This window comes from Budorcas taxicolor, chromosome 10 (assembly GCF_023091745.1).
Source record: "Budorcas taxicolor isolate Tak-1 chromosome 10, Takin1.1, whole genome shotgun sequence".
NCBI classification, from domain to species: Eukaryota; Metazoa; Chordata; class Mammalia; order Artiodactyla; family Bovidae; genus Budorcas; species Budorcas taxicolor.
Genome location: NC_068919.1, coordinates 74783687 through 74797426, shown reverse-complemented (window position 1 = coordinate 74797426; position 13740 = coordinate 74783687). Strand labels below are relative to the sequence as shown.

The 13740-nt window shown below is 44.5% G+C and overlaps 1 protein-coding gene across 4 annotated transcripts in view; it reads right to left on the bottom strand.

Annotated features, from left to right (window-relative positions):
• Positions 1-13740, bottom strand: part of MTHFD1 (methylenetetrahydrofolate dehydrogenase, cyclohydrolase and formyltetrahydrofolate synthetase 1) — a 61791-nt gene that overhangs the window by 25370 nt on the left and 22681 nt on the right. For 2 of the 4 annotated variants that reach the window (XR_008200014.1, XM_052647271.1), the window contains exons 3-11: positions 10917-10976; positions 10434-10487; positions 9413-9549; positions 9191-9291; positions 7141-7277; positions 6137-6248; positions 1060-1187; positions 482-579; positions 158-331 (exon numbers count right to left, since the gene is read on the bottom strand). Coding sequence is in view for 1 of the 4 variants with exons in the window: in XM_052647271.1 (XP_052503231.1) it covers positions 158-331; positions 482-579; positions 1060-1187; positions 6137-6248; positions 7141-7277; positions 9191-9291; positions 9413-9549; positions 10434-10487; positions 10917-10976 (1001 nt within the window). In the remaining 3 variants the exon portion in view is untranslated. Of the gene's footprint in view, positions 1-157; positions 332-481; positions 580-1059; positions 1188-6136; positions 6249-7140; positions 7278-9190; positions 9292-9412; positions 9550-9569; positions 9644-10433; positions 10488-10916; positions 10977-13740 lie in introns of those variants that run through there. The other 2 variants (XR_008200015.1, XR_008200016.1) reach the window with 2 other exon arrangements.

Genomic DNA, 13740 nt, shown 5'->3' with positions numbered 1-13740 from the left:
ATCACAAGGTTGCTATAAGGATCAAAGCAATAAAGACATATGAAAATGCCCAAACCAAATTAAAAGAACCTCCACAAATACACGCTAAGTGCAAATGCAACCTCTGGCAATAATAATCAGTATTAAGATTCAATTGGCAAATGGACAAAAGTCATACCCGGTTACCACCACATATTTCCCATCAGGCTGGTGCTTCAGCCGTTCCAGCGCTGAGAGCCGAACTTTTGCCTTGGTTTCACCGTACAATTCTACCTCTTCAGTGTGCAGACCAATTTCTCGAGCCAGGTTACCAATGGGCTTTGGCTTGTAAGACCGTGATATATCAATGTCACTTAGAAGAAATACAGAAAATACGAATCGACCTTTATTAATCCCATCGTAGTAATGACTCACTCCAACCCCCTTCAGAAGGGGCATACACATTAACCATCAGTTAAAAACCTAACAATCCATGGAGTTTTTAAACAGTAAACTATTTTACCTTGGCACGGGTGTCTTCAGGTTAAGTTTGTTATACTCGATGATCCACTCCCCTGGCTTAAAGTTCTCCAAGAAGCGCTTTGCACTCTCTACTGTGCTCTAAACAAAACGACACAGACGGAACTGAGAAGAGTTCTCAATTCTTAATCCTGGTCACTCAAGTTCAATCACAAAATGAACAGCTTCATGATCCGATTATTAACACGCTTCAGTTGTAGGCCAGAGTCTACGAGCAGCTGGGACGCCCTGGGCTGTGGGCCTCGCCCCCCTCAGCTGGTGTGTGTTACGAAGGGCAATAAGCCAAAACAGACCGAGCAAAGCTAAGGTGTTTATACAGTTTTTTTCCCCCTGAAGTTATCACATTCCAGAGGAAATCAGAATCATGCTACCCCTGATTCCCTTTATTCATATGCCTGATTCTACTTCTTTGGTCTTTCATTTCCTTTTTTTCTTCAAAATAGTCACATCCTTACTCAGATTTTGAGTAGGTTCTATGACATTTCTGCTTGAAGAGAAATGCACTCCCTAGAATTCTATCAGTTTTGTACAACTATTATAGAAACTTGCACCCACACGCACCTGCATTAGCATCGCCACTGTCATGGGCCCGACGCCACCAGGAACAGGGGTGATGAAGCTTGCCCTCTCCTTGGCTTCCTTGTACGCTACATCACCCACAATTTTCTTCCCACTTGGTTTTGTATCATCTGGTCAAGGAGGTTTTAAAAAAAAAAAAATCAAAGGCCAGCCTCAGAATCACAATCCTGGTGTTTATTTCTAAGTTATGTGATCAATTATTATTACAATAGCTTGTTCCAAAAACTTAGTTGAGTTTAGGAGTTGCTGTCCCATCTGGGTCAAGTGCCTGCTTTACTTTTAAAAAGCTGTGGGGTAACAGGTATTTGCTATTTCCTAGGGAGAGACTTACTCTACCTGCAAAATTCCCCAAGATGCTTAAGTGGTTTTTCAGAACCAGGAGAATCCTTTTGTCATCTGTCAGGTGGCAAATAAGACACCAACTGTTTTGTATTCTTACAGCCAACCACCCAGTATATAATAAGCACCTTTTAAAATGTTAATTTGCCAAGGCCTTCAAAGGAATTTTTTGGGTGCACAAAGCTCCAACTGTATCACAGCTGCTAGATACGGTTTCTACAGCAACTGTCAGCATTTGGTAAGCTCCAGGCATGAGCTGGAGGAACAATTCAACATCCAGTTCCAAAGACGAGCAGCTACTTAAATGTATGCAGAAAGCAAAGAATATAATTACACTCCCCTTAAAAGGATACAAGAACAACTACGAATCTCAGCAGCAAAGAATAGCTATTCAAGAGAACAAAAATCCCACGATGCATCACTGCTCACACACGAAGCACATCCTACACTTGGCTTCAGAGCACTTCTGGGAGGGGCTGGGGACAGGGCTAGACCTTGAGGCTCTAAGGCTTCCAGGCAGGACCTGGTAGGATCTTAGCCATTTCATCTTTTTGAACAGAACACCAGAAATAAGAAAGAAAGCCTTGCTGCTGCTGCTAAGTTGCTTCAGTCATGTCCGACTCTGTGCAACCCCAAAGACAGCAGCCCACCAGGCTCCCCCATCCCTGGGATTCTCCAGGCAAGAATATTGGAGTGGGTTGCCATTTCCTTCTCCAATGCATGAAAGTGAAAAGTGAAAGTGAAGTCACTCAGTCGTGTCCAACTAGTAGCGACCCCATGGACTGCAGCCCACCAGGCTCCTCCATCCATGCGATTTTCCAGGCAAGAGTACTGGAGTGGTGTGCCATTGCTTAGGTTCAGCCAAAAACCCAGAATTAAGTGATCTCGGCTCTAGGATCAACTCTTACACGAACCTCGAGTCCTCAGCCCCTATGGGCTCCTGACTCATGAAAAGTCCGAAGGGGCAAAGAAGGATGAACACTACCTATTTCAGAGGCTTGTGAAGACTCAAGAAATTGTGTTTCTTGAAACTGAAAAAAAAAAAAAATCCTCCAAACATAAGGGTTTCTCTTCCCATTCTAGATGTGGCGGTTGGTTTAGTCGCTAAGTTGTGTACGACTCTTGTGTCCCCATGGTCTGTAGCCCACCAGGCTCCTCTGTCCATGGGATTCTCCAGGCAAGAATACTGGAGTGGGTTGCCATTTCCTTCCCCACCCATTCTAGATACATATTTTCTATACATACTCTAAGGAGGCAGGGGACAGAAATCCTTGCGATGGTTTCAGGTTTCTAGATTATAAGGCAACAAGTTATGGCAACAGGAGAACATTTCCTACCATAACCATGAAGGTTGTTTCAAGATGCCAAGGAAATACAATTCAGCGCTGCCTTTTGTATAGGTTTCAACTTTCTAACACCGAAGTCAGCTAAAAATACCCCTACACCTCCTTCTATCTATGAATGTTAGTCCCTTTCTTCCTGTGTTTCTCCATACATACAGGAAATGTATCAATGACTGAACAACTTAATGCTGAACTGGGTGAGCTCAGCTCTGCTCCTTCTTCAAACACTATCAGGGCTGGCTTGAGTGCCTCTGATATATGTAGGGGCTTCCCTAGCGGCTCAGATGGTAAAGAATCTGCCTGCAATGCAGGACACCAGGGTTTTACCCTGGGTCGAGAAGATGGACAGGGTTTCATGGAGGTTGTAACGTGGTCAGTGGAAAAGTGACGTCTCAATCTAAGCGTACGGCTTCAGTAACCAACACACATTTTGGTTACTTATCCCAGCCCCTGAATTTCTGTTTCATCTGGAACTATTAGCACAAAACTACTTAAGATCAGCTGAGGGAATTCCCTGGAGGTCCGGTGGTTAGTACTCTTGTGATTCCCCTGTAGGGGCACAGGTTCAGTCCCTGGTTGGGGAACTAAGATCCCACAAGCCTGACAGAATGGGGAAAAAAAAAAAAAGACCCAGCTGAACCTTAAGTCCTTCGTGTGTAATTTGGGGATCCTAGTAACAAGGTTCAGCATAGAACCACTACACTAAACAGACTGAGACTGGATGGGGGGGCAGTGAGGAATCTGTTCCCACTTTTATAACCCTGCCAAATAAAGCACTATTAATCCAGCCCTTCTCAAACGGTCTTTAGTAAGCCAAGCAGAAAGAACACTTTCACATGTTTCTCTGCCCAACACTTTCTTCTCTACACTTGAATCTTTAAAAAAAATATTCCGTAATAAAACAACAACGCAACAGCAAAAAAACACATACCTTAATTCATCCTGAATTTGGAAAATGATTTAAGACATTATCCCTGAATGGACAATGCAAATGATTTAAATAATCAAAATATGAGCTAAGAAGTGGCCTAGCTGTGGAACATGGTGCTTTAAGAATGAACATTTGCAAATGTGGTCACTTTTCCACTGACCACATTACACCCTCCAGGAAACCCTGTCCATCTTCTCGACCCAGGGGTAGAACCCTGGTGTCCTGCATTGCAGGCAGATTCTTTACCATCTGAGCTGCTAGGGAAGCCCATACATTTATCAGTCTTTAGGTCCCCCTGCTCATCCATGGATTGGTAACAGCAATCCTGCCCTCCTTGGGGAACAGTAACATCCAGACTTGTTGATGCTTATTCACCTAAATGCCCAGGACCAGAAAAAAGTATAGGTGACCCGGAGGAAAGATACTGCTTTGACTATTCATATTTCACCTTCTATGTGAGGAATAAATGTGAACAGGAGGTAAGTTTCATGTGTAAGTCAGCATTTCGTGCCAAACTGTGAGACTCAAGAACCCTACCCAGGTTTTCTTCTTTCATCATCTCTCAAATTCAGTCCAAAACAGAAAAAAGCCAACAGCAGAACTATGTTAGAGAAAACGCAAGGTTTTAAATACAATGAGCCTGAATGTCACATTGCAAGTACTGAAAGTGAGGAGTTATAGGAGAGCAATTTCTTTATCACTCGTCAGATAATTACACTACAAGACAATGAGTGATCAATTGTGAGCTACTGTCTTAAAATCATGGTACCGAGAGTGGGAGGGAGGTTAAAAACGGAAGGCTTGACAGTGACTAATGTTCCTGGCAGCTTAGTGTCAATACTTCAAACTTGAGCTGGGAAGGGAGAAGAAAAGAATATTCTTGCTATAACCCTCTTCAACAATCCAACAGATGAGGGCCTGCTGTCAGCAAGCCCAAGCTGGACATGACACCGCAGAGACCACTGCCCCGAGGCACCCATGGGCAGACAAGTGGAGAAAAAGTAAGAGACACATATGATGAGAGAAATACCAAGTTCTGTGGCACAGGAGGGAGAAGAAAAGCACTTTCAAAGGAGAGATCCTCTTTTGATGAAGGGAAACCTTCCAAAGGTTTGGAAGGAAGAATGGACATTTCAGACAGAGAAGGGGTGGGCAGGAAGTTGCTGAAAATGAAGATGACAGATGAGTTTTATTTGACTGTGTAGCCCAAGACCTGGGGTGGTGCCTGCCCAATGCACAGAAATGATCGCTTGATTAAAAATTGTTCCTTTTTTAAACTCACAAAGTATGTACACAAGTATCACTCAACTGTCCTTTCAGCTTTTATGTTTGAAAACTTCATCAGAGAACAGCCTGTTCCACTAAAGACGCAGAGGAGCTGCAAAGGAAAACAAGTATGTGTTGGGGGTGGGGGGCAGGCGGGGGACATGGTCCACTTTACAACAGTTAAGACAGGTATTCACAAAGTGCATGTGAGAAAAAAGGCCGCAGAGGTGGCTGAAACTAGCATGGGGCTGAGGAGTCTGACAGGTGACCTGGGAGAAAGAGGCTCACAAGTCCACATCAAGCCCCCAAAACCTGGCAAGAGCACACAGATAGACCTGAGTGGGAGGCAGCTGGCGGTAGGGAAGCCAGGGAGATATTCATGGCAGCGCATCCGGTGGAGAGGGGGACACTCAGTGGTGACACTGAGACCATAGAAGGGGAAAAAAATTCATAATATTTAAAAATGGGTCCATACGTGGAATGATTGGGAGGGAAACTGAAAGGTTTCAGGCCTGCAGGAAGGAAGAATGGTGATAATATTACTAACCGAACAAGGCCATGGGGAGTAATTTAGGGATGAGGATTCAAGGACAGTTACAGACATGACTATAAAGTTAGGGTTATCCTTGGTCTAGAAAAGGTGCAGGTCAAACACCTCTGCAAAGCCCTAACTGGAGGTCTCTTGGCACTATGTATCCCTCTCCTGGAGTACTTTCAGAGCAGTTTGTGAAGATCACACTACACTTTAACTGTCCTTTGCTGAAATCCACTCAAGGTGAGGCTTCCCTGGTGGCTCCCGTCTATAGAGAATCCATCTGCAATGCAGGAGACCCAGGTTTGATCCCTGGGTCAACAAGATCACCTGGAGAAAGAAATGGCAACCACTCCACTATTCTTGCCTGGGAAATCCTATGGACAAAGGAGCCTGGTGGGCTAGTCCATGGGGTCGCAGGAGTTAGACGTGACTTAATGACTGAACACCACCCCACCTCTAGGTCGTCTTGGGACTGCACGGCACAGTGGCTAAAATCACGGCTTCTTCCTGCCAAGGGGCAACTATGCCATCTACTAACTTCAGGCACCCAAGGGCAGGCTAATCGCTCTGAACCTTAACACTTCAAGCCTAAAACGGGACAAAAGGTTCTTGCTTAGGCTTCATCTTCCTCCCCGCAACACTCACCTGTGACGTAATTGATTCCACAGTCAATGACTATCGCCCCAGGTTTGATCCACTCCCCTTTCACCATTTCAGGTTGACCAATTGCAACCACCAGGATGTCACCTTTACTTATCTAGGAAAAGATGGTTCTGACTTCAGAAACTTAACAGTGACACATTAAAAAAAAATGTAGACGTGGAAAGGACACCCCTAAGTTTTACACGACTTTCCTCGTCATCTGCTATTTTATGCAGGCCGCAAAGTCTCTGACAGCTCTTTGTATACTGTGCTCATTCCTACACATGTCAAAACCTCCCCTTTCACTAGATATTTTACTGAATGGGGAACCTGATGAGAACCTGCAAGGTAGGGAGGCGTATAGGCTTAGAGCCACAGGCCTGAAACAACGTCCCTGAATTCCATGCCTCTTCCCCAGGATGTGGGAACTACCACCTTCCACAGAGCATTGCTTGGGGAGGATTAAAGAGATGCAGGGCCTCTCCTGGTCTCTCCCCACGTTTACGAGACTGCACTGTCAAAGGGATGTGTCTGTATGAGAATTTCTGAGCCCAGGTGTCAAGAACAAGCTGTGACTGAGGTCCCAAGACCATTGTCCACATCCTCCTCTAGACACCTCCACCTCTGAGGCTACCCAGTCACATATCCGGGATCTGGCAGCCAGGGGTCAGTCTCAGTTCCTATCCTGCTAACCGCTATCTACTGCGGGATGGACTGGTGGAGAAAAATAGTCAGAACAAAATCTGTATAAATTCGGGCAAGTTTTAAACTTGAATTTGTTTCTTCATCTTGTAAAATAGACAAGAATCATAGAATTGTTAGAGGGGTTAAATGAGATAATGAGGTAAAGTACACGACAATTTTTGGCACTGAAATGTTAGCTATTCCCATTACGCAAGGACCCCCACCACACATGGGAACATGCATGCAAATGTGAGCACGTGTGCGGGCACACACACACACACACACACACACACAGCCCTTGTACTCCACTCTGGATACCTTACCTCCTCGTTCAGATTGGCAGTCTTGGAGTGGCAGGTGGTCACTGTGGCATGGTTCCATAGAAGCAAGTCATGCATTGGGGCACCAACGATTTTACTGCGCCCGACCACCACAGCGTGCCTTCCGGCAATTTGCACCCCTGAAAGACAAGCCAGCGAGCATCAGAGAACTGGGGAAGCTGCCCTCCTTTGCAAGCCACCTAAATGGGAAAATTCAGAATAAGTGCACAAAAACAAGTTCAGAGCATCAAAAACAAATCTTCCTAAAACCATCCCTTCTTTGTCAACTCAGGGTTTCAGCTACAAAATTGGGGCTTGTCCATGTGGCCTTCTTGCAAGTGGGTTTTTGAGCAGGGCTTAAGCCAAGATTCATTTACTGAGTCATAGCGGAGTGGGAAGAAAACCTACACTCAAAGCAGAAAGAAACCCTGACATGCTTAACAGCCATATGGAAGCAGAGAGCAGATTACATTACCTGGGAAAAAGTTATAAGAAATAGGGTGCATGTTAATGGAGTGGAGGAGAGAAGTGAGGGAAATTAGATTGTATCAGTAATTCTTTAGTTCCTCATCCAAATTTCTCTTTTGGCTTAGGGCCTAGGCCACAGGGTTATTTGCAGAGAAGTGATAAAGGGGAACCTAACTGTAATATAAAGCTTTCTTTTTGTTTACTGAGATCCCAGTCTTCTGGCACTGTTCCAACATCCCTCAGGACCAACATACTCTCCCCAGTAGAGATGATGTGGGTGAGGACCCAAGTGTGGACAAATGACTGTATTTCATCCCCTGGCCAACAAGAGCCGCCCCTTAGGCACAAGGATGGAACAGGCTGGAGCTGCTCCGGGAGACCAAGTAGAGCTGAGAAGGAGCTGCCACACATAGGGGAGCAGAGATGAGGTCTCTGCTGAGTCCCTACACCCAGTCCCACTGAAGCCAACTCAAGGCAGTTTGTGTTCAAATTATGCTTCTTGTGTAACATTAACTCTATCCAAAAATAGGGAAGTTTCTATATAATGAACATCTAGAAGAAAAGCCCTCAAATTGTGAAGTGTTTATAAGGTACCTTTCTATACTCTTTAGGGTTCAGCAAAGGACTTGAAACTGTACTAGGGCAAATGGTTGCTTTAATATCAACAAGAGGGAATATCCCTGGTGATCCAGTGGCTAAGACTCCTCACTCCCATGCATGGGGATCTGGGTTCGATCCCTTGGTCAGGGAACTAGATCCTACATGCGAAAACTAAAGATCCTATAGGTTGCAACTAAGACCTAGCACAGCTTAAATAAATAAAAATTAATTAATTAATTAAAATCAACAAGAGGAGGTGGAGGCCCTACAGCTGCTGCAGCCTAAGGGACTGATTTCCATTGAGTTGTAATACACTGTAGGCTAAACAAGCCACAGAGGATAAATTTAGTTGTAGGACTGATTAGCAATAGCTGTCCCAAGGGTTATACCTTGACTTTTCCTTGCCAGCCACAGAAAATTTTTACTTACGTTAGCCAACACTTTCCACTTGAAATTTCTGATCCACTTCCTCTAAAAAGGGCACACTTCCTTGTAAAAAAAATAACCTTTGCTAAAGAGTATTCATGATGAAATTAAAATGCCAACATGCTGACTAGGTAATGGGGGGTTGGTTACTCAAGGCATCCATTTGCTAGAACTACAATGGCTTGGTAGCCCATTTTGAGGTGGGGACTTTTCACTTTTCACCCTACAGACAATATGAATTTGTATTACCAAATCGGTTATTTTTCCACACAAAAATAATCTGCTTTGAACTCAAATAACTCTGAGTTCAAATCTTGGCTCTGCTGCCTCTTGGACGAACTCCTCGATCACTCTGAGAATGTCTTCTCAGCTGTTAAACAGTAAGAGCACCTACTTCATAGGGCTGTTGAGAACACTGAGAATTTAGGTCAAGAAGCCCCTAGCATACAGGTCCTTGTGCCAATCAAGCCCGCTTCTTTAGGGCCCACAGCGTATCTCCCCTAAACCTCCAAAGGTATAGACCACGTTCCCCCAAAGGGTGCTTTGTTTCTGTTTTTACCTGTCTCCTTGATGAGTTCCAAGCATCCTTTGGGTGTACAAGGGATGAAACAGTTACTAAGGTCCCCTCTAGCAAGTTTTCCAGCACTGATGCTATTCAGTCTAAAACAAGGTAAGTGATAGGTACTTTTACTCTTTAGAAACAAAATGACATGTTCCTCAAATAGGAATATACTTTAATCGCAATCAAGCAACATGGTGCAGAAAGCCAAGCCACACTCACCCGTCCACATCTTTTTCGGGGGCAATAGCATTGACCAATGTTTCAGTGTTAATGGGATTCTCTGAATCTAAAGGCAGCTGCACTATGAACCCATGCACAGTGAGGTCTTCGTTCAATGATGTGATGCACTTTAACACCTAAAAATCACACCACATACCAGTTTATATACCATGGAGAAATCAAGAGGGTAGAGAAGCACTTCCCAAGTCAAAAGCCAGGTGACCTCATCCCTGCTCCCCTCCACACACCGAGAGTTTAACTGTAGTTCTCTTGCCTTGCATTCTAGAGCAACTCCACCTTAACAAAGAATGTCATCTTCAGGTGTCTGGTAAGAAATCCATCAAATAAAAGAGCTAAGAACTTTAATAATCTATTGCTACACAGTAAAATTCATGTTATCATCATCTAAACCAAGACTTTTGTGATGACAGAAATGCTCTATAATCTGTACCTTACAATAGTGGCTTATGAAGTACTTGAAATGTGGCTAGTTCAACTGAGGAGTGGGAGTTCAAATTTTATTTCATTTTAGTTAAATGAGCACATGGGGTTAGTGGCTCCCCTGCTGGACTGTGTGGATGTAGAAAATATCCATGACCTCAGAAAGTCCTTCTTCCCTCCTGTCACGTCACAGCCAATCCCCCACCTACCAGCAACCACAGTTGCGACTTGACTCACCCAAGATTTGTTCTGCCTATTCTTGAACAGCAATGTAAATGAAATATACGTTTTCAATTTTAAAGTACACTAAACGACAGGCCAGTGATCCGTTTTTAATGAACGTCGCCAGTGATTTGGAAGCAAAATACGGGCAATCACACTGCAAGTACCCAACATTCATAGCTGGGACTGCCCCATTTACTGATTTTCAAAGATTTTCTGGAAGCTCAGTCTCCAGAGAACGAATTATCTGGAGGTCTCTTGTGTGCTGAATGTATCAGCCCCTGAAGTTCTCTGAAACTAAAACCAGTGAGAAAAGCACTTCAGCTGCCCTCTTAATAGCTGACTCCTAACTGCTCACCTCAGATTCCGTGGCCGTTCGGGGTAACTTAATGTGCGTGGCTTTGATCCCGATCTGCAAGAATGAACATTTAAAACGGGTACATGGCAAAAGGACTTGAGACATGGGCCTGTTTCCTCTGCAGATGAGACTAAACCAAAGCAAGAGAGGCAGGCATCATTCCACCCTCACATGTCCCGAAGAATGAGTCTCCTGCTTTGACCCCCGCATCCTTCCCTTGTTAACTGTCGCCACCGAACTGAGGCACGTTTATGTTCTCTACGCCTGCTCTTTAGAATCAGATCACTGATTCTAAACACTGCAGGGCCAACTACAGGCCGAAGCTCTGTCACCCATTTCTAACTTGCAAAATAGGTCAATCGAAGTCTGCTGCGGGTGATGAAAGTTTTTGTGGGAGGAGTGCAAGGGGTGACAGACAGGACTCAGAGAAGGGGAGGGGTGGGAGCTGAGGTGGGGCGTTGGCACCATTTTTCTGGGCTTTACCTCCTCAGCAGCCTTCAACTTCACATTTATATAAAGATTAGAGTCATCTCTGTTGCCAACCTGGAATAACAAAGACATGCAAATCGGATGATTAGGGAAAGGCAAACTGTAAGGCCAAGCTTCTAAAATTTCAGTTTTGATAAAAGCAATGTTTAATTATGAGACTCCTGCTCCCGAGAACTTTTACAGGAGAATAAGGAGGATGGCGGGACAGCATGGAGACGCGCACACAGCAGGCAGTACCAAACAGAGCAAAGCACGCCTGAGCCCACAGAAGAGACACTTTCACACCCGCTCTGGGAACCAAGTGAGGGAGCAGTGGCCTGCCTAAACCACGGGGAGCCGCTGCTTGCCAGCAAGCGTATGAGCCAGAGCAACAGGGCAGGGGGGCGGAGGAACTGGCAACATGCAAGAACGCATGGCAGCTCTGATAAGACATCTGCGCCCTCTCCCCACCTCTGGGGGCAGGGCAAAGCTCTCAGGCTCAGCCACAGAGAAGAGGAATCAGTGAGGGTGAACCGAACTGTTCACAGCTCACACACAACACTTGCCTACGCCAGGCAAAGGGCAGTCTGCTGCCCTCAAGACAGAGAGGAAAGAGTACCCAGAAGCCAACTTCTCTGACCCACCATGCTAGGTTTCAACATGGTCCCTGTTTCTTTAATCATGGATATACATAGGTTTTCACTGTAATCACTTACCTAAGATATTTCCTTTACAAATATTTCCCCACCCACGTATCAGTGCTGGCATTTGCTCTTTTCAATAATGAAATGTCCTCTCAGGGTGATTTATCACAATAAGTTTGGTTTCTCCCCAAACTGCAGAGGGAAAAACTGTAGGTCCCTTGACACCAGAGATAAGTGATGTGTGGCTGCTTTACACAGGACAACTCTGGAGAAAGCAGCTGGCCCTAGGAACAGAGTAGCTCCAGGCTTAGTCACCTGATGCTGTTCCTGGAGGCTCTGCTTAGGTTCACGGAACACAGGCTCACGGAACATGGCCTCACTCTTAGCTGCAGGTGTCTTTCTAGAGAAGTCTCAGTTTTGCCAGTGCTAAGCTGAATTTCAAGATAGCCAGAGGAGTCCAGTGAGGGGTATTTGGTTTTCTGCACCTAAATGCATTAGCTGCTTACTGGGAGGATTTCCCTAGGATTTTAGGGAAATTTAGGGATTTTAAGCTCATCTTTCCTGTCCTTTTCACATGTATGACCTTTGCCCCTATCATCCAACCTTCATTGATTTGGTTACCAGATTTAATACCTTCCAGGTTTTTAGATCAAATAAGAAAGGGAGGAGTATTTTGTTTTTACTTATATTGTAAACAAAGAATGTCTCCTGCCATTCCAGTTCTGTAAGGATCATGTCAGTAGCCACCACAGTCACGGACCTGCACCTCCCCCCTGAAAGGAATGCAGGTTGCAGTATTCCATGTTTTGGATATGTGGGCCCCTGAGACAGTTCAAATGTGTATCTTTAGGAAGAATGTCAATGACCCCAGATTCAGGCATCTTCTCACACACAGAAAAGCACCAAAATCACTGAGATATCTGATCCCGGTGCCCGCAGTTAACCTTTCACTGGGATCCTGACTGCCTGTATCCCCAGTCCACACTCACCGATGCATACTGGCTCCTCCCCCGACCTCTTTGGGACAGTTTCTCTGAGCAACTGGAGAGACTACTGCTGTCTCCTGGGGTACTGCCCTCAGTTAGACACTGAGCAAACAACTCACAGCTCTTAGGTTGTACGTTTTTTAAGTAGACCATAGTCATAACTACAATTAGTTATTTCAACTTTGAGATTAAATGGTTTTTATCACTCCCTGCTGTTTTTTTTTTAAATAAATTACAACTGTTCTATATTTTATCTTCATCTCTGATGTAGCTGAGATACAACTGTAAGTCACTTTTCTGGAAAGGTGTGGGCAATTCTCCTGAGTCCATGTGTACCTGAAAATCTCTCTCTGCCGTCTCTTCACTCGAAGGACAAATTTGGTCAAGTTTAGAATCACGACATTTTCCTTCAAGGTTGCTGTCTTTGGCATTTAGTACCACAAAAGTCTGAAGTCTTTTTGTTGTTGCTGTTTCTGTCTGGATGTTTCTGAAGGAATTTTTCTAAAACTCCAAAATGACCACTCGTTTTTAAAAAAAGCTTAAGAGTTATGAACATATATCAAAGTCTGATTGTAATCCTAAGGCAAAGGAAAACACCTCTTAGGATCCAGTTGAAACACTCAGTATAGGCATCTAATAAGGAAAATGGTTACACAATCATTCTCAAGCTGGACGCAAAAGGAATGTTTAGTTGAAGAACAGTAGATTTCTTGACTGACAGTCAAGTGGGTGGATGGCAGACTGGTTTCCCAGAACGAATCTTAATCCCATTATAGTTTATACCAAAAAAAAAAAATCACTTAAGCATTTTATCAGAAATACCAATTTCTTCTTTGAAGGAGGTCAATTACATCATCCAAAAAAGGTCCTATTGAGACAGAAGGGAAGGGGGCAGGGCACAACAGTTAAAAGAACGACACAACCGTTAAAGAACAGGATACCACAAAAATCAGTTAGAATCCATTAGGTACAGGATGGCAGTAGAGCCATCTACTTCCAGTAGAGCCTGATTATATGCTCACTGTAATACATTAGCAAGCTAAATGACACACTTACAGGCACCATGACAGTTCCCAGGCTGACCATAAAAGGCCAAAACGTGGGCAGTGGCCCAGTTCCTCGAAATCCCTGCCACTTCTCCAAAGTAACTGGAATAATCTTCCTACTTCCTAGCCTAGGAAATTACCCAGCCCTGAGCGCTGAACAATC